This window comes from Schistocerca piceifrons, chromosome 6 (assembly GCF_021461385.2).
Source record: "Schistocerca piceifrons isolate TAMUIC-IGC-003096 chromosome 6, iqSchPice1.1, whole genome shotgun sequence".
In the NCBI taxonomy this organism is placed as follows: Eukaryota; Metazoa; Arthropoda; class Insecta; order Orthoptera; family Acrididae; genus Schistocerca; species Schistocerca piceifrons.
In genome coordinates, this window is record NC_060143.1 from 349,619,499 (window position 1) to 349,639,331 (window position 19,833).

At 38.3% G+C, this 19,833-nt stretch overlaps 1 protein-coding gene across 1 annotated transcript in view; it reads right to left on the reverse strand.

Annotated features, from left to right (window-relative positions):
* LOC124802578 (centrosomal protein of 89 kDa-like) overlaps window positions 1-19,833 on the reverse strand; it is a 111,785-nt gene that overhangs the window by 91,491 nt on the left and 461 nt on the right. Inside the window, exon 2 of the mRNA XM_047263449.1 lies at window positions 19,618-19,805. Within this exon, the coding sequence (XP_047119405.1) occupies window positions 19,618-19,805 (188 nt within the window). The remainder of the gene's footprint in view (window positions 1-19,617; window positions 19,806-19,833) is intronic.

The window sequence follows — 19,833 nt, forward strand, 5'->3', positions numbered from 1 at the left end:
TCAGAGAGTTAACCAATTCCATAACTGTACAAACCTATTCATTCAGAGTTAAAGCTAGGTTTGAACTGCATTTTTGTCCAGGAAGGAATTTCATGAGTTGTTTCATGTTGTTGTTGTTGTTGTTGTGGTCTTCAGTCCTGAGACTGGTTTGATGCAGCTCTCCATGCTACTCTATCATGTGCAAGCTTCTTCATCTCCCAGTACCTACTGCAACCTACATCCTTCTGAATCTGCTTAGTGTATTCATCTCTTGGTCTCCCTCTACGATTTTTACCCTCCACGCTGCCCTCCAATGCTAAATTTGTGATCCCTTGATGCCTCAAAACATGTCCTACCAACCAATCCCTTCTTCTAGTCAAGTTGTGCCACAAACTTCTCTTCTCCCCAATCCTATTCAATACCTCCTCATTAGTTACGTGATCTACCCACCTTATCTTCAGCATTCTCCTGTAGCACCACATTTCGAAAGCTTCTATTCTCTTCTCGTCCAAACTAGTTATCGTCCATGTTTCACTTCCATACATGGCTACACTCCATACAAATACTTTCAGAAACGACTTCCTGACACTTAAATCTATACTCGATGTTAACAAATTTCTCTTCTTCAGAAACGATTTCCTTGCCATTGCCAGTCTACATTTTATAACCTCTCTACTTCGACCATCATCAGTTATTTTACTCCCTAAATAGCAAAACTCCTTTACTACTTTAAGTGTCTCATTTCCTAATCTAATTCCCTCAGCATCACCAGATTTAATTTGACTACATTCCATTATCCTCGTTTTGCTTTTGTTGATGTTCATCTTATATCCTCCTTTCAAGACACTGTCCATTCCGTTCAACTGCTCTTCCAAGTCCTTTGCAGTCTCTGATAGAATTACAATGTCATCGGCAAACCTCAAAGTTTTTACTACTTCTCCATGAATTTTAATACCTACTCCGAATTTTTCTTTTGTTTCCTTTACTGCTTGCTCAATATACAGATTGAATAACATCGGGGAGAGGCTACAACCCTGTCTCACTCCTTTCCCAACCACTGCTTCCCTTTCATGCCCCTTGACTCTTATAACTGCCATCTGGTTTCTGTACAAATTGTAAATAGCCTTCTGCTCCCTGTATTTTACCCCTGCCACCTTCAGAATTTGAAAGAGAGTATTCCAGTTAACACTGTCAAAAGCTTTCTCTAAGTCTACAAATGCTAGAAACGTAGGATTGCCTTTTCTTAATCTTTCTTCTAAGATAAGTCGTAAGGTTAGTATTGCCTCACGTGTTCCAACATTTCTACGGAATCCAAACTGATCTTCCCCGAGGTCCGCTTCTACCAGTTTTTCCATTCGTCTGTAAAGAATTCGCATTAGTATTTTGCAGCTGTGACTTATTAAACTGATAGTTCGGTAATTTTCACATCTGTCAACACCTGCTTTCTTTGGGATTGGAATTATTATATTCTTCTTGAAGTCTGAGGGTATTTCGCCTGTCTCATACATCTTGCTCAGCAGATGGTAGAGTTTTGTCATGACTGGCTCTCCCAAGGCCATCAGTAGTTCTAATGGAATGTTGTCTACTCCCGGGGCCTTGTTTCGACTCAGGTCTTTCAGTGCTCTGTCAAACTCTTCATGCAGTATCTTATCTCCCATTTCGTCTTCATCTACATCCTCTTCCATTTCCATAATATTGTCCTCAAGTACATCGACCTTGTATACACCCTCTATATACTCCTTCCACCTTTCTGCTTTCCCTTCTTTGCTTAGAACTGGGTTTCCATCTGAGCTCTTGATATTTATACAAGTGGCTCTCTTCTCTCCAAAGGTCTCTTTAATTTTCCTGTAGGCCATATCTATCTTACCCCTAGTGAGATAAGCCTCTACATCCTTACATTTGTCCTCTAGCCATCCCTGCTTAGCCATTTTGCACTTCCTGTCGATCTCATTTTTGAGACGTTTGTATTCCTTTTTGCCTGCTTCATTTACTGCATTTTTATATTTTCTCCTTTCATCAATTAAATTCAATATTTCTTCTGTTACCCAAGGATTTCTATTAGCCCTCGTCTTTTTACCTACTTGATCGTCTGCTGCCTTCACTACTTCATCCCTCAGAGCTACCCATTCTTCTTCTACCGTATTTCATTCCCCCATTCCTGTCAATTGTTCCCTTATGCTCTCCCTGAAACTCTCTACAACTTCTGGTTCTTTCAGTTTATCCAGGTCCCATCTCCTTAAATTCTCACCTTTTTACAGTTTCTTCAGTTTCAATCTGCAGTTCATAACCAATAGATTCTGGTCAGAATCCACATCTGCCCCTGGAAATGTCTTACAATTTAAAACTTGGTTCCTAAATCTCTGTCTTACCATTATATAATCTATCTGATACCTTTTAGTATCTCCAGGATTCTTCCAGGTATACAACCTTCTTTTATGATTCTTGAACCAAGTGTTAGCTATGATTAAGTTATGCTCTGTGCAAAATTCTACAAGGCGGCTTCCTCTTTCATTTCTTCCCCCCAATCCATATTCACCTACTATGTTTCCTTCTCTCCCTTTTCCTACTGACGAATTCCAGTCACCCATGACTATTAAATTTTCATCTCCATTCACTACCTGAATAATTTCTTTTATCTCGTCATACATTTCATCAATTTCTTCATCTGCAGAGCTAGTTGGCATATAAACTTGTACTACTGTAGTAGGCATGGGCTTTGTGTCTATCTTGGCCACAATAATGCGTTCACTATGATGTTTGTAGTAGCTGACCCGCACTCCTATTTTTTTATTCAATATTAAACCTACTCCTGCATTACCCCTATTTGATTTGGTATTTATAACCCTGTAATCACCTGACCAAAAGTCTTGTTCCTCCTGCCACCAAACTTTACTAATTCCCACTATATCTAACTTTAACCTATCCATTTCCCTTTTTAGATTTTCTAATCTACTTGCCCGCTTAAGGGATCTGACATTCCACGCTCCGATCCGTAGAACGCCAGTTTTCTTTCTCCTCATAACGACGTACTCTTGAGTAGTCCCCGCCCGGAGATCCAAATGGGGGACTATTTTACCTCCGGAATATTTTACCCAAGAGGACGCCATCATCATTTAATCATACAGTAAAGCTGCATGTCCTCAGGAAAAATTACGGCTGTAGTTTCCCCTTGCTTTCAGCCGTTCGCAGTACCAGCACAGCATAAGTTGTGGGAAAGGCAAACATTTGAGGGTGCATCAGATGAATAAGTGTGTGAGGAATAATGTTGGAATTAAACCCCTGGATAGTTCTGTTTGTGAAATCAGCAGAATGCATTACCATGTAATAGTACCACTTGACGCAGTTTAGTTATACAGTGACTAATAAAGCTTCTCAGTCGTTGGTACAAATTTCCAGCTGCCATGGAAACACCTCTAGGTTGAAACACATGGTGCACAACAGGTTCTTATACCACTAGATGCCTAGTACTATCTGTTCACACTGCTGCTTGCTCTACATGTCTTTTGTTGGGGCTCAGCTATTAACTCCTTCTTACGAAATTAACATAAAGGGATCATAACTTGTCATCAGTAACACTGCATAGCAATGCTCAATGAGCAAACTGATTATGTTCAAGTGAAAAAGTAGTAATAGTCATATCTTTTATTTCTGTTGCTTTGAATACGAGCATGCACTACTCCTATGTCTAGCTCCTGAACCTAGCCTATTGGATGCAAATGTGGCGGTTTCTCCCTCACATGTCAGTTATTGAGACTTCCTAAATGCGAAAAATTATTCCTGCTAGTGTGATGTTTGGGTAGTCTGGAAAATACTGGCTAGATCGCTTAGAGAAAAGTCATTGAATTAATGCAAAATGACTTCGTTAATCCAACATTACAAATATCCATTAAAATAAAATAAATCACATAATTACATATGAAATAAAAATGGATTACCTTGCCAACATAGGACTACAGTTAAAAACATTACAGTCATAACTTCAAGTAACCAGTGAACATGTTGTTGTGGCAACAAATATAAGCAAACTGATACAAGATTACTGACCATGATACAAGGACACAAACTTTGAACACTTAAAAACCACATTACACCAGCAGAGCACAAAGCAATTTACAATAAAAGTGACGAAAATTAACAGAAAGGTCATTCCATGTCAAGTCACCCAGGCCTTGACACCAACCATGTCAGATTTTGATGAAACTTGGTACAATTACTTCTTTTATCATCCTGAAAGCACTTGTAAAATTTTTTTGCTCTATCTCTTATAGTTTTTTTTAATAAATTTTTAAAGTTTTTAGATTTGGCGTTGTTTCAGCAGTCGGAAATTGTAACTTAAATGTGTCCTCACAGCTAAAAAAATTTGTATATTAAAGAATACTCAAGATATCAGTATCAAATTTTGGAATAAGTTTGTGTATTATATCTAAATGTTAAAAAAATTATCATAAAGATATATTAAAATCTTCCAAATGAAAAAAAATTTACAAGTTTTTTATTTTTTTTTAGCTAACGGATGTTTAGTTTTACAAAAACTGCAATATCTAGAGTCTCAGACCTGATAGAAAGGTCAAATTTGTTTTAAAATACTCTTAATTGTATAGGCTATTAGATAAAAGAAAAATTATGTTGGCTTTTTAACCTGTTTAATAGTTATCTAATTTTTAAAATAATATTAATTATATTTTAAAAATAAAAAATACCAAGTGACTTAGACACCGAAAATAAGTTTTTGTCTTCTTGGAGTAACAATGTACACTTGGATTTTGTTTTGTTACTCCTGTGTTTTAAAGTAAAAAATTATTACAGTGTTAAATAGTGCTTGGATAGTATTTTATTAAGTTTATTCGAACTCTCAGTAAGTACTGTTACTTAGTTTACAGAGATTCTTTTCCATTATCCTATAAAAGTAACCAGAACAGTAATCAGACCAAAAGTGAAATCAATATGTTAGATATTCAAACCTGTAGAGTAGGGTTATTTAAAAAATCTGACTGTTTCCAAACAACCTACACACCTTCAAAAAAGTTACAACTGGTATCAGAATTGAGTGAGGAAGAAAAAGATTTGATCCACTTACGATCTGGAATTAATCTGTGTGAATTTAAGAATATATGTTCACACCACAGCTACTACTTTTTAAATGTTTTTGAAAAGTATCAAACAACATGTGTAGACCCACTAAAGAAACACAAAAAGCCCATCAAAAAATCATTGAGAAGTGTAGGCTTGGATCTTTCTAAACAATTACTGACAAAAAATATTAGCATAAAACCTGGACAAAAGCTTTGCTCAACATGCCGTAACTTTTGTGAGGAAAAAATTAAGAGTTGAAGTCAATGAAAGTGAAACAGATGATAAAGTCATGGTTGAATTAGAATCATTGGAATCCAGAAATGAATCCCTCGTACAAACAAACATTGCTCTTGATTATTTAGGTTTAACACTGATAAAGCTTCATGGCTTGTCAGAACAAAGTAAAGCGTCTTATTTCAAAAGGAAGGTTAGCAGTATTGAAAAGACTGCAAAAAAGGCGGTTGCAAAAGCATTAAAATATGATGCACCAAGTTCTGATGATGACAAAGAAGATAAAAGTGTGGTTGAGAAAGCAAAGGATTTTGATGTAATGATTTCTCTTATGAAAGGGAAGATTTCATCTGTTGGGAGGTCTAGAAAAATCCAGATTCTGACCTTGGCTCTAGATTCTTGGAATCGAAATAAAGTGATGAAAGAATTTAATGTAAGTGAGTACATGGTGCGGCAAGCTAGAAAGCTAAAATCTGAAAAGGGTATTTTGGAAACTCCTGGTCCAAAAAAAGGTAAAACTCTTTCTGAAAATACAGTAAGACTTGTAACAGATTTTTATGAAAAGGATGAAAGTTCCAGAGTGCTACCTGGAACAAAAGACAAAGTAAGTGTTCAAAAAAATGTGTACATGCAAAAAAGACTCATTTTGTGTAACTTGAGAGAACTCTATTATTCTTTCATATGGGAGAATCCCGAGGTAGAAGTAGGATTTTCAAAATTTTGTTTCTTGAGACCTAATTGGTGTATCCTTGCTGGTGCTGCAGGCACACACACTGTATGTGTATGCAGTATCCACCAGAATGTTAAACTATTACTGGATGCTGTGAAAATTGAAGAATCTTATAAAGACCTAATTAAGATGCTTGTGTGCAACACAGAAAATGAAAACTGCATGCTACATCACTGCAACAGCTGTCCTGCAAATGCTGCACTAACAGAGTGCTTAACTGAAAAACTAAGTGAATATTATGATTTAGAAGAAGAAATTGTAATCAGTCAGTGGGTTAACACAGACAGGGCAGAAATGATCAAACAGTCTATCAGTGTTGAAGACTACATTGCTTTATTGGTTAGGTCATTGGAAAAGCTCACCCCGCACTCATTTATAGCAAAATCCCAATCAGCAGCCTTTAAAAAATTGAAAGAAGACCCACCACCCAAAACAGCAATTATTGAGATGGATTTCAGTGAAAACTATTCCTTTGTTATACAAAATGAGATCTGAAGTTACCACTGGAATAGAGGTGGTTGTACTCTACACCCAGTTGGAGTTTTTCTAAGAAATGAGGAAAACAATGTTTTTGTTTCCAACCACTGTTTTATTAGTGATGACCAAGAACATGATGCTGGTTTTGTTAACTTTGTACAAAAAGAAATTACAAAGTGGCTGTCATTACATCATACTGACATTGACTCAGTTCACTACTTTACAGATGGTTGTGCTGGGCAGTACAAAAATAGAAACAGTTTTAAAAATTTGACTGAACACTTGAGAGACTTTAATTTGAAGGCCCAACACACTTTTTTTGCAACAAGTCATGGGAAGTCAATTTGTGATGGCCTAGGAGGAACTATTAAAAGAATTTTAAGGAAAGCCAGTCTACAGCTTTCAGACAAAGAACAAATAATGACAGCAATCGATGTGTATAAGTTTTGTGAAAAAAATATTGAAAACATTCATTTTCACTTTATTGACAAAAAAGAAGCTGATTTGCTACGGTTAAAACTAGAAAAACGTTTTTCAGCAACCTGAACTATTCCTGGAACAAGAAGTTTTCATAACTTCAAACCACTTCCAACAAACAATCTTGAAATTAGAAGGACTACAGATAGTGTAAAACCCTCCTTAGTCTTTTCTTTCCACTCTTCTTCTGATTGGGTTCATGTTGAACCACCCATAAATAGCTATGTGGCTGCAAATTATGATGGTAACTGGTACTTTGGACTGGTAAAAACAATATTCAATGATGGTGAAGATGCAGAAATTCTATTTCTACATCCTTCAGGACCCGCTGCATCATTTTATTGGCCTGAAGGAGAAGATTCCTGCATAGTGCCTTTGGAGCACATAGTCTGTGTAGTAGACGCACCTCAATCAAGCGGCACTGGAAGAATGTATTACTTCAAAAAAGACTGTATCAAAAGAACTGAAAGCTCTTCGATGAAGTGGAAAAACAGTTTGAATCAGCATTAATGCTTATTAAAAAGACAAAATTACTCAAAAAATTCAATGTTTCAAGCGATCTGTTGGGTTATACATAAGTGTCATAAGTAAACTATCTTTGTACATAATTCTAATGTAATCTACTATAGTTAATAAACATGTTAAAAAGTCATCATTATTTTTGTTTTATCAAGTAGCCTATATGTTTAAAAGTAAATTAAAACAAATTTGAGCATTCTATCAGGTCTGAGACTCTAGATGTTGCAATTCTTATAAAACAAAACATCCGTTAAAAAAAAAAAGAAAAAAAAATACATATATATATTTTTTTCATAGAAAATATTAATATATTTTAATAGCATCATTTTTATCTTCAAATATGTATAATAAATAAACTTGCTGCAAAAATTCATGATGTTATCTAAAAGAGTTTTTAAGATAAGCAAATTTAAAGTTTTGAATACAAATTAAATCGACCATTTCCGAAGGTTCAGAAAACGCAAAAACATAAAACTTCAAAAATTTATAAAAAAAACTGTAAGAGATACAACAACAAAAAATTGCAGGTGTTGTCAGGATGGTATTAGAACCATTTGAGCCAAATTTCATGAAAATCTAAGGAGGTGGGTGTAAAATTTATTTTTTATTGGGTGATTTGATATGGAATGACCCAGAATATAAGTGTTACGCAAAATAATTTACACAGTATAATTCACAGCATTCTCAGTGTGACTACTGATAAGGGTGCAAGCGTTTGATGCCAGATGGAATAACAGTAATCAAAATTTAAAAAAAAAAAGCATGCCTAATGATAACAAGTGCAAAATAAATAACTTGAATAGTAAAATTCTCTGTTCTAAATCAAAAATGTTGTATATAAGTGCTAATATAGCTTCATGCACTGCTTGGCATAAATAGTTAAAAAGACTTAAATATTTAGTGCCGACATAATAGCACAACAGAGTAAAATAAAGAAATGAATATGTGCCATGGCACTACCCAGCATTATTATCAGAACAGAATATGTATAATATTTTATTCATAACACACAAAACAATGTTAAAACGACCAGAGATCACTCGCCAAGACTATCAATGAAAGCCATAAACATAACTATAAGCTGAAACTTCCTGGCAGATTAAAACTGTGTGCCGGACCGAGACTCGAACTCGGGACCTTTGCTGTGAGCTGTGAGAACGGGGCGCGAGTCGTGCTCGGGTAGCTCAGTTGGTAGAGTACTGGCCCGCGAAAGGCAAAGGTCCCGAGTTCGAGTCTCGGTCCGGCACACAGTTTTAATCTGCCAGGAAGTTTCATATCAGCGCACATTCCGCTGTAGAGTGAAAATCTCATTCTGGATAACTATAAGCTGTTATAGCCTGTAAAGTGTAAATAATATAATGAAAAGAGAGATTTGGGAGGGCAGGGTGGAGGGGTGGGGGGCTGGTGTGGGGGAATTTGGTGGGTGGTGAGGAGGTTGGGAAGTTCGATTTGAGGAGGGGGTAATTAAAAATAGCATCCTGAGAAGCAGGTGCAAGATGGAAGTGAGATGTTGATGGAAGGAAGGACAATATATATCAAATAAATCAATATGTCAAAGAACCATTTACGATTTGAGTTAATTTGCTGATTCACACATTGTGTGGATTAATCGTACGGCGTTTTCAAGTCGTTCAAGTAACTCTCAATCTATATCTTTCAACTCAGAGTGTAAAATGGTCACTGCATTTTCAATTCTTGCTAACTAAATTACATCCAAGGGCAATAGTATTCTTATAATTAAGATCCATAAATCTAGTCCTAAAATCACAACCAGTCTGCTCCACATATATATTATCACATGATCTGCATGTAATTTTGTAAATGCCTGAGTTCAAAAACTTATCTGCCTTTTGGTCTACTGAAATGCATAAGATGGAATTGAGTATTGTTCGTGTACAGAAGCCAATCTATACCTTAGCTTTTCTGAAAGCACTAGAAATTTGTTCACAAATTTTGTAATTTTTACAGTCTTCTCATGCTTGCTACCACTACAACATGTAACTATCATGTCTGTTGGTTACTTGAAGTTCCAGGGTACGTGTCTAATGCCTGTAATGTTTTTAATTGAGCATCTACATTGGTTAAGTACCCCATTTTTATTTCATATGTAGTTATCTGATGATTGCAAATACTGAAATGCATAATACTGCATTATTAAAGTTGTTCTGCATTCACTGACTTTTCCATCGGTGACCTATCCTGCATTTTTCAGATTACACACATTTTTCAACATGGTCGTATACCTCCTTTGTAACTATGTCACAGCTATGTTAGTATGATGTTTCTCAAAACAAGAAAATCCTTTTCCCATGTAGCTTCTTCAATAGCTCTCGCCCCACACACAATAAAAATGTTTGGAGTTGCCCCTGCTGCCTGCACCCCTATTTTAAACCCCTGGTGAACAAAATATCTCAAATGTGTTACACATTTTTCCACTTGGGATTCTATTTTACAATGTTTAAAAAACTTTCCTACAGTTCAAGTACGCAGAACCCAACATTTAACTGCAACACAGATACTAGAAACATAAATCAGGATGGTCAGATGCGGGTTTGAACCATCATCCTCTCGAATGCAAGTTCAGTGTGCTAACCACTGCGCGACCTCACTCATTCTCACACACTGTGTTACTGCGCAGAAAATCAAACTAAAATAAGAAACAACTTTATGCGTACCATTGTTACAGCAAAAAGGTGCCCAAGATGCACAGCACTGTGTTCACCTGGTTGGACAGTGGCTGGCATCAAGTGACTAGTGACCACTGTTAGGTGAGGAAACACTCAAGCATAAACTGTTTTGATCCTGACACAGCCATGGGTTCTTCTGTGAAAAGTTTTGCAGTTACTGGCGGGCTAGAAAGTGATGCAAATTATCTTTAAGGTTCCATCAGATTGATACCTTTAGTAAAAGGCTAAAATAAGGTTTTCAAAAATAAAGAAAGGCACAGACTTGCACTTGCAACATTGTGTCTACACTTCATGACATTTAGCACTAGGGCACAAGCAGATACAGCACTGTAACACCTCAAGTGGATGTAATACCTCAAGTGGAAGTCAGCAATTCCTCCAGACACTTCTGCATCCTACTCTGTTGCCATATCGGGCACATGGTAGGATGTAGAATTCTGAGTGCGGACAGTTTTATTTATACCTTCATTGAACAATACGGACTTACTCCCTGTGGCGAAGTGCTGAGGGCCATATTTTAAATCTATAACTGAAAGTTATTACTTGTCATACTGTTTTATAGCAAACATTGCTACTTGTAACATGTAACTAACACAATTTTTAAATTCCTGGATCTAGATGTCAAGACAGTTTGTAAAAAAGAGTCCCTAACGAGATATGTTTTTAATCCCTTTTTTTATTAAGGGAATGGATTCCCTATTTACTTTATGTTACATATACGCTTATTGAATAAGCCTACATCAGAGTACGTAGCTATATCCTAAACCCTGGGCAAGGAGGCGAAGTCTACATGAATTTTTTGTTGCGTCTTGTACTGTGATTGTGTTTAGTACATATAATTGGAAATTGAATTTATTACAAAAAAAACGAAAACCTCTAAGGAGTAACTGTATTTGGAAGTAAGTGTGAGGATTCCAAGAACCTTGAAAAGGCTTCTGCAAGATGTATGATTATCTACTTTATACAAAATTCTTATTGCGGAATAAACACTTCCTTTATCTTGGATGCACTGCTATAGAAGATAATTCCGTAAGCTGCTATGCTTCTAAGGGGACACTGCTGCATCAGGGGGCTACTCCTACTCTGCCAGCAACCCACATTAGAGTGCAGTCATGCAGGCACCTGGCTTCCTCGCAGATGTCACAAGAAAGCTGCCACACTCCAAAGGCTACCAGATGGCAACCCAAGCACTGTCAGTTTGCTGATCCCACAGACCTTCTCCTTACGTGGGCCACAAGACTGGAAAGAGGATCAGCTGTCTCCTGGTGTGGTGTCAGGGCTGTATTTAGGCTAGTGCATGGGCTCTGAGCGTCAGTTCACCCCTAGTGCGCTTCCTGGGGCAGGTGCCAAATGCAACTGCATTCTGTCAATCACCAACTCACTTTGGAGCTGTTTCAACAACAATGCTGAGTTTTGTTTGAGTGTTTCTATGGGTGGACTTGTATGAATTCTGAACTTTGTTTTCATCTGTGATACACTGGACTTGATTATATTTTTAAAGCTGTATTGGAATTTTAATACTGGCTTGTCCTTCGAGAACTTTAAATTGAACTGAATCTGCGTTCTCAAAATATTTAAATTGGACAAGATCTGGTATGTAGGACATCTGCAGAGAGGCATGATAATTAATTTAGGGAGATCCACTTCAGTTGTATTAATTATTTACTCAAACCATGACACGTTTTGTGATTTAAAATCCTATTTTCAGGTGTATGAAATTATTGTATTTGGTAACACATATCATGCGGTCGGCTCAGTCAGTGCAAGAGCTCCAATCACTCCATTTTGGCAGGAACTGTCTCCTGACTGACGGGCAGCTGCACAGTAGGAATACATTGGAGTTACCATTCAAAGTTGGGACTGTGCTGTTGGAACCTGAAATTGTGCTTTGTGTACTTATTAGTTACCAAACTTTCCCAACAGACTGTTTTCTTTCTAGAGACCTTCTGCCTTTTTATTATATTTGTGTTCATTCTTTCTTGTCACCGACTGCACCAAACTTAGTTTTGGGCTTAGACTTTGTTAGTCTCTTCTGCACTCTAATTCTGGCAACATGTGTATGAAGGCTTTAGTTGTGAACTTTGTTTAGTTACTTGAGATATCATTGACCTCCTTCTGCAGTAACTATTTAGAGTATTCAGAAGATTTTTTGTTTGTTTGATTATTGGTTAAGAACCGACCACAACAAGAAATTATTGTGTTGATTGTGACTCAATAAACTTGACATACATTGGATACCTGGGTCTTCTTTTCTTGGCTGCCTGCAGTGGATACTTTAATTGGCGATAACATGGTTTTTCTTCCCCCTGACCAGTGCTTGTGCGTATGCTCTGACCCAAGTAGACAATGTTTTTGCCTGTGTTTTCGTTTCCTTCTGTTGTTTTGTCCCTGCTGTGCCACCTTTCTGTTTCTCATCTCATACCTGTTGGCATGTGGTATTTGTGAAACTTCACTTTTCACGCACTTCCTTTGCACTAGTGGACTTTTCTTGTATGCCTCTTCTTGTTTGGGTGGCTTTCACTGTGTTTGTTGGACACCAGCTACTGTCACCAGTCTCTAGTATTTGTGCCCGATCTATTTACACCACGATATTTTAAGACAGTATATCTTGCGCCTGCTCCAGGATGTTTAGTGCAGCAGCACAACTTTAAATCTTCTTCTTACTGTGCGACTACTGGCAGATGCCATGCCGCTTTATGGAATGCTGGCGAGTATCCCCATGACGTTAGACTTACAGTCCTTGCACAGCACCCAAACCTGGGGCAGCATCTTCTCAGCTCCAGAGGTAACCAGCTGCTGCACCCCATATGCCACCAAGTCTGACCACCATGTGATGAAGCAAGCTGGGATAATTTTACTTCCCCACTTGTTTTGCCATCTGCCTCCTTAAATTTGTTTTTTCATGTTTAGCTAATTACCATTAACATATGTGAATCTAACTGGCATTTCCATAAAAAGAGAAAGGTTGGCCCTCAGTTTTAAAGAATATAACACCAGATCTAGTTTAGTGCTTAGTTTTATGTATGTAATGGATTTTCTAATTTATTTTGACTATTCCTAGGTAGTATCTTTTGTTATAGGGTACAATTAGTAATTGTTTTGTAACTTAAAATCTATTGTTGACTTATAAACAAATATAAATTCTGTAATAATTGTAAACATTTGGAAGACAAAATCATAGTAATCTTAAAGCATTTATTTCGCTCTATTCGAAAACATATTGGCAAAGTCAGCCCTTAATTGATTCCAAATTAATTAACAGTTTTGTCAAAAGTATTGTTTGCACAACTGTATTTGTTAACTTTGTGATTTAAACAAATAATTTGGCCTAACTCTTGCAGCAGAAGAAACTGTTAAAAAGAACAAATTTTTGATGTATTCAGTTAATTCAATGAGCTAAGTTTTAATTGTTGTTGTTGTTGTTGTGGTCTTCAGTCCTGAGACTGGTTTGATGCAGCTCTCCATGTTACTCTATCCTGTGCAAGCTTCTTCATCTCCCAGTACCTACTGCAACCTACATCCTTCTGAATCTGCTTAGTGTATTCATCTCTTGGTCTCCCTCTACGATTTTTACCCTCCACGCTGCCCTCCAATGCTAAATTTGTGATCCCTTGATGCCTCAAAACATGTCCTACCAACCGATCCCTTCTTCTAGTCAAGTTGTGCCACAAACTTCTCTTCTCCCCAATCCTATTCAGTACCTCCTCATTAGTTACGTGATCTACCCACCTTATCTTCAGCATTCTTCTGCAGCACCACATTTCGAAAGCTTCTATTCTCTTCTTGTCCAAACTAGTTATCGTCCATGTTTCACTTCCATACATGGCTACACTCCATACAAATACTTCCTGACACTTAAATCTATACTCGATGTTAACAAATTTCTCTTCTTCAGAAACTATTTCCTTGCCATTGCCAGTCTACATTTTATATCCTCTCTACTTCGACCATCATCAGTTATTTTACTCCCTAAATAGCAAAACTCCTTTACTACTTTAAGTGTCTCATTTCCTAATCTAATTCCCTCAGCATCACCAGATTTAATTTGACTACATTCCATTATCCTCGTTTTGCTTTTGTTGATGTTCATCTTATATCCTCCTTTCAAGACACTGTCCATTCCGTTCAACTGCTCTTCCAAGTCCTTTGCAGTCTCTGATAGAATTATAATGTCATCGGCAAACCTCAAAGTTTTTACTACTTCTCCATGAATTTTAATACCTACTCCGAATTTTTCTTTTGTTTCCTTTACTGCTTGCTCAATATACAGATTGAATAACATCGGGGAGAGGCTACAACCCTGTCTCACTCCCTTCCCAACCACTGCTTCCCTTTCATGCCCCTCGACTCTTATAACTGCCATCTGGTTTCTGTACAAATTGTAAATAGCCTTCTGCTCCCTGTATTTTACCCCTGCCACCTTCAGAATTTGAAAGAGAGTATTCCAGTTAACATTGTCAAAAGCTTTCTCTAAGTCTACAAATGCTAGAAACGTAGGTTTGCCTTTTCTTAATCTTTCTTCTAAGATAAGTCGTAAGGTTAGTATTGCCTCACGTGTTCCAACATTTCTACGGAATCCAAACTGATCTTCCCCGAGGTCCGCTTCTACCAGTTTTTCCATTCGTCTGTAAAGAATTCGCGTTAGTATTTTGCAACTGTGACTTATTAAACTGATAGTTCGGTAATTTTCACATCTGTCAACACCTGCTTTCTTTGGGATTGGAATTATTATATTCTTCTTGAAGTCTGAGGGTATTTCGCCTGTCTCATACATCTTGCTCACCAGATGGTAGAGTTTTGTCATGACTGGCTCTCCCAAGGCCATCAGTAGTTCTAATGGAATGTTGTCTACTCCCGGGGCCTTGTTTCGACTCAGGTCTTTCAGTGCTCTGTCAAACTCTTCACGCAGTATCTTATCTCCCATTTCGTCTTCATCTATATCCTCCTCCATTTCCATAATATTGTCCTCAAGTACATCGCCCTTGTATAGACCCTCTATATACTCCTTCCACATTTCTGCTTTCCCTTCTTTGCTTAGAACTGGGTTTCCATCTGAGCTCTTGATGTTCATACAAGTCCTTCTCTTATCTCCAAAGGTCTCTCTAATTTTCCTGTAGGCAGTATCTATCTTACCCCTAGTGAGACAGGCCTCTACATCCTTACATTTGTCCTCTAGCCATCCCTGCTTAGCCATTTTGCACTTCCTGTCGATCTCATTTTTGAGACGTTTGTATTCCTTTTTGCCTGCTTCATTTACTGCATTTTTATATTTTCTCCTTTCATCAATTAAATTCAATATTTCTTCTGTTACCCAAGGATTTCTATTAGCCCTCGTCTTTTTACCTACTTGATCCTCTGCTGCCTTCACTACTTCATCCCTCAGAGCTACCCATTCTTCTTCTACTGTATTTCTTTCCCCCATTCCTGTCAATTGTTCCCTTATGCTCTCCCTGAAACTCTCTACAACCTCTGGTTCTTTCAGTTTATCCAGGTCCCATCTCCTTAAATTCCCGCCTTTTTGCAGTTTCTTCAGTTTCAATCTGCAGTTCATAACCAATAGATTGTGGTCAGAATCCACATCTGCCCCTGGAAATGTCTTACTTTTTAAAACCTGGTTCCTAAATCTCTGTCTTACCATTATGTAATCTATCTGATACCTTTTAGTATCTCCAGGATTCTTCCAGGTATACAACCTTCTTTTATGATTCTTGAACCAAGTGTTAGCTATGATTAAGTTATGCTCTGTGCAAAATTCTACAAGGCGGCTTCCTCTTTCATTTCTTCCCCCCAATCCATATTCACCTACTATGTTTCCTTCTCTCCCTTTTCCTACTGACGAATTCCAGTCACCCATGACTATTGAATTTTCGTCTCCCTTCACTACCTGAATAATTTCTTTTATCTCGTCATACATTTCATCAATTTCTTCATCATCTGCAGAGCTAGTTGGCATATAAACTTGTACTACTGTAGTAGGCATGGGCTTTGTGTCTATCTTGGCCACAATAATGCGTTCACTATGCTGTTTGTAGAAGCTAACCCGCACTCCTATTTTTTTATTCATTATTAAACCTACTCCTGCATTACCCCTATTTGATTTGGTATTTATAACCCTGTAATCACCTGACCAAAAGTCTTGTTCCTCCTGCCACCGAACTTCACTAATTCCCACTATATCTAACTTTAACCTATCCATTTCCCTTTTTAAATTTTCTAACCTACCTGCATGATTAAGGGATCTGACATTCCACGCTCCGATCCGTAGAATGCCAGTTTTCTTTCTCCTGATAACGACGTCCTCTTGAGTAGTCCCTGCCCGGAGATCCGAATGGGGGACTATTTTACCTCCGGAATATTTTACCCAAGAGGACGCCATCATCATTTAATCATACAGTAAAGCTGCATGTCCTCGGGAGAAATTACGGCTGTAGTTTCCCCTTGCTTTCAGCCGTTCGCAGTACCAGCACAGCAAGGCCGTTTTGGTTAATGTTACAAGGCCAGATCAGTCAATCATCCAGACTGTTGCCCCTGCAACTACTGAAAAGGCTGCTGCCCCTCTTCAGGAACCACATGTTTGTCTGGCCTCTCAACAGATACCCCTCCGTTGTGGTTGCACCTACGGTACGGCCATCTGTATCGCTGAGGCACACAAGCCTCCCCACCAACGGCAAGGTCCATGGTTCATGGGGGGGTTTTAATTGTAATTTCTGTAAATTTAATTTCAAACAATGTGTAGTGAGGATATATAAGGGCCCAATTTTTGGTCACGAGACAGAGAGCCCACAGTAGTTTCAAGTAAAAATAAATGTCTCTAAGTATATGTGGGTTAGATTTCTAACCTACATAATTGGTGACCCCGAAAACATGACCAATTTAAGTTGCAAAAACATTTTTTCAGATTACATCCATTAAACATGGAAGGTGCAAGTATTTTTTTACAAATCAGTGGTAATGAGATCCTGCAGCTGCAACAAGAGATTGAAGTTTTTTGGACGAGTAGCTGATTTCTATGTTTGATTTGTATTCCTTGTTTTCAGTTTTTTTTGTTTAGTGTTGTACTTTGGACGTTAATCCAAGTAAAAATAAATGTCTCTAAGTATATATGGCTGCCCACCAACAAGTTCCCCATAGCAGTCCCTGGGCCGTGTGCACTTAGCGTCCTCGACCAAAATACACCACCCATGGGCAAGTATAGTTCGTCATGTCACAACAGGTTCTCGATGAATGCTGGTATATCCTCCACTGTCTAGCCTAGAAAGATTAACTAGGCTAGCAGAAGTTGAATCTAAGGTGCGAAAAGCCAAACTGGATGAGGTCCTATCCTTTCTTACAACATCCAACTTCTTACGTTGCTCTGTATTATCTGCTGCCAACAGAGCTAGTTGACACAAGAAAGATTATACTGTGTCCTTACTGGTACCCCCCGTGTTTTTGATTCTGTACCCCCCCCCCCCCCCCCGTGTTTTTGATTCTGTCATTGTAAACCATTTATCCTACAAACAAAAACCGGAGGAAAAAAAAATAGGATAGCAGAAGTACATCTAACTGTAACAGTATCATAGTATTACTTAGTCCTTGTGCCTAATCACAAGTCATGCACAGTCCATCACTGTCTAGCATAATATCCATATCTTCATGGCATTTAGAGCACGTTACTGGGACCGATTCCATACACAGTGCACTATGACATAATAAATTACACTGTGTGCACCTCACTTCATGCACACCAACCAACATAGTCTTCACTTGCATAGCCCTTAAAGTGGCTTAAATCTATTCTCTCATCTAGCCTAACAAATCTGACCTAAGCCCTGTAGGACAGCCCACGTGACTGGCTATTGCACTTGCAGAAAAACGCACATTCAAAAATAGTTACTGCACTCATTCCCACTGTCCTGACGATGCAGTACATTGCACCTTGATGTACTTTGAATCCAGTGGCCATTTCTGACGCCATTGCAATGGGGTCAGTCTGGCTGGAGTCTTTATTTATCATACTGCAGGTCATGGTTTCAAGGCAGGATGGTTGGTTGGGCAGCAGAGGATCGATGAATGCTAGTATATTCTTCTGTACCTTGCCTAAAAGGATTAACTAGGCTAGTGGCAGCTGAATCTAAAGTGGGAAAAGCCAAAGTGGATCGGGCCCTGTCTTCTCTTACAGCATCCGACTTTAGGGGATACAATGCAACAATGCATGCTGGCCCTAGACGATGATGTATGGTCAGATCAGCATGCGACCTCAGGAGATAGATAGCGGACAGATTCGCCACACTAGGCAAGGAACAACGGTGATGAAATTATGTTGTCAGCTCCTTGGGGAGTGCATTGCACATTAGGTCCTGGCAGGAGACCAACATGCTGAAACAGTGAGCTACGTAACAAGTCAATTAAACCATATAGTGCAGATGCACAACTTACTGCATGAAGCATCAAGCATGCGGAGGTGAACCCAGGACCCCAGTATAGGATGTTGTGACAGTGACCCACAGGCAGAATCCAGAAAGCAGCTGAGTTCACAAGCACAGGGCAGGCAGCAGCTCATCAGAAAGTCAGGTCCAGGTGCAAACCATGGGCCCCCAAGTAGATACTCTGACATCTGCAGAAGTCATTTGGCAGATGCCTCCTGGCTGGAAGGCACCAGTTCAGCTCCTAACAGCATCAGGACTAGGCACAGGTTGTAGTTCCACAGGGCATGGAGTAGATGTGGCATTTGGATTGCTCATGACACTTTCTCATGAAGAATTTTTCTCATGAAGAACAAATCTCCTGATTTCATATTTTGTTTCAACAGGTTAATCAGTTTTTTAATTGGTATACAGGAAGTAACTGACAAGGTTTAGACTACAAAGTCCTGCCATCCTCATGATCCAGGCAGTTAAAATACACATTCTCTGAAATGTACAACTACTGGAACTAATTGTGACTGCTGAAACATGTCTAGACTGGCAAACTCTTTGTTAAGCCTCATCAGCAGTCTGAATGCATCTCTTGCCATGTGAGTTTCTCTAAGGCACTCGCCACTTAGTACCACTAAGACAAAGAAAATTACTTCTCTGATGCAAGAACAAAATAGAAATTAATGTCTTGATTGAGGTTGTGTGTGTTTACATGCGACAAACTAATGAATCTACCATGAAACTGTGAGACTCTTATTATATATTCCATACAGAGGTACAGTAAAATTGTTGATGATGTACTTTTTGTCCTATAAACTGAAGAACAAATAGTATTTTATAACAAGACTCTCTGTAACATTAGATCACCATAAATCTAAAAAGTAAAAGGTATGTTACCGACATAAATTTGACGTTTTCAAGTACGCACTTGAATAAGTACTTGAAGTTTGGAATAACAACTGCAAACATACATTCTTCTGGAAACTCACGGTGCCGCTTCTAAAACGAAATTAATTCAGTAATGGTTTTCAAAACTGTTTGAACATACCGCTGTGATCCATCTGTGGGAGATAATGGTCCTTCAGCAGTTGCGTGAACCATGACTCTATGCAGCTTCTGCTTCTGATGTCGGTGCCGGTTGCACCCCGGAGACACATCACGAACTGGGCTATCTTCTCTACTGGAATTTCTCCTATCTTCATGTGTCTGGTTTGCAGAGCTGCATCTTCTCTTTGTCTACGAAGGGATATACACTTAATCACAA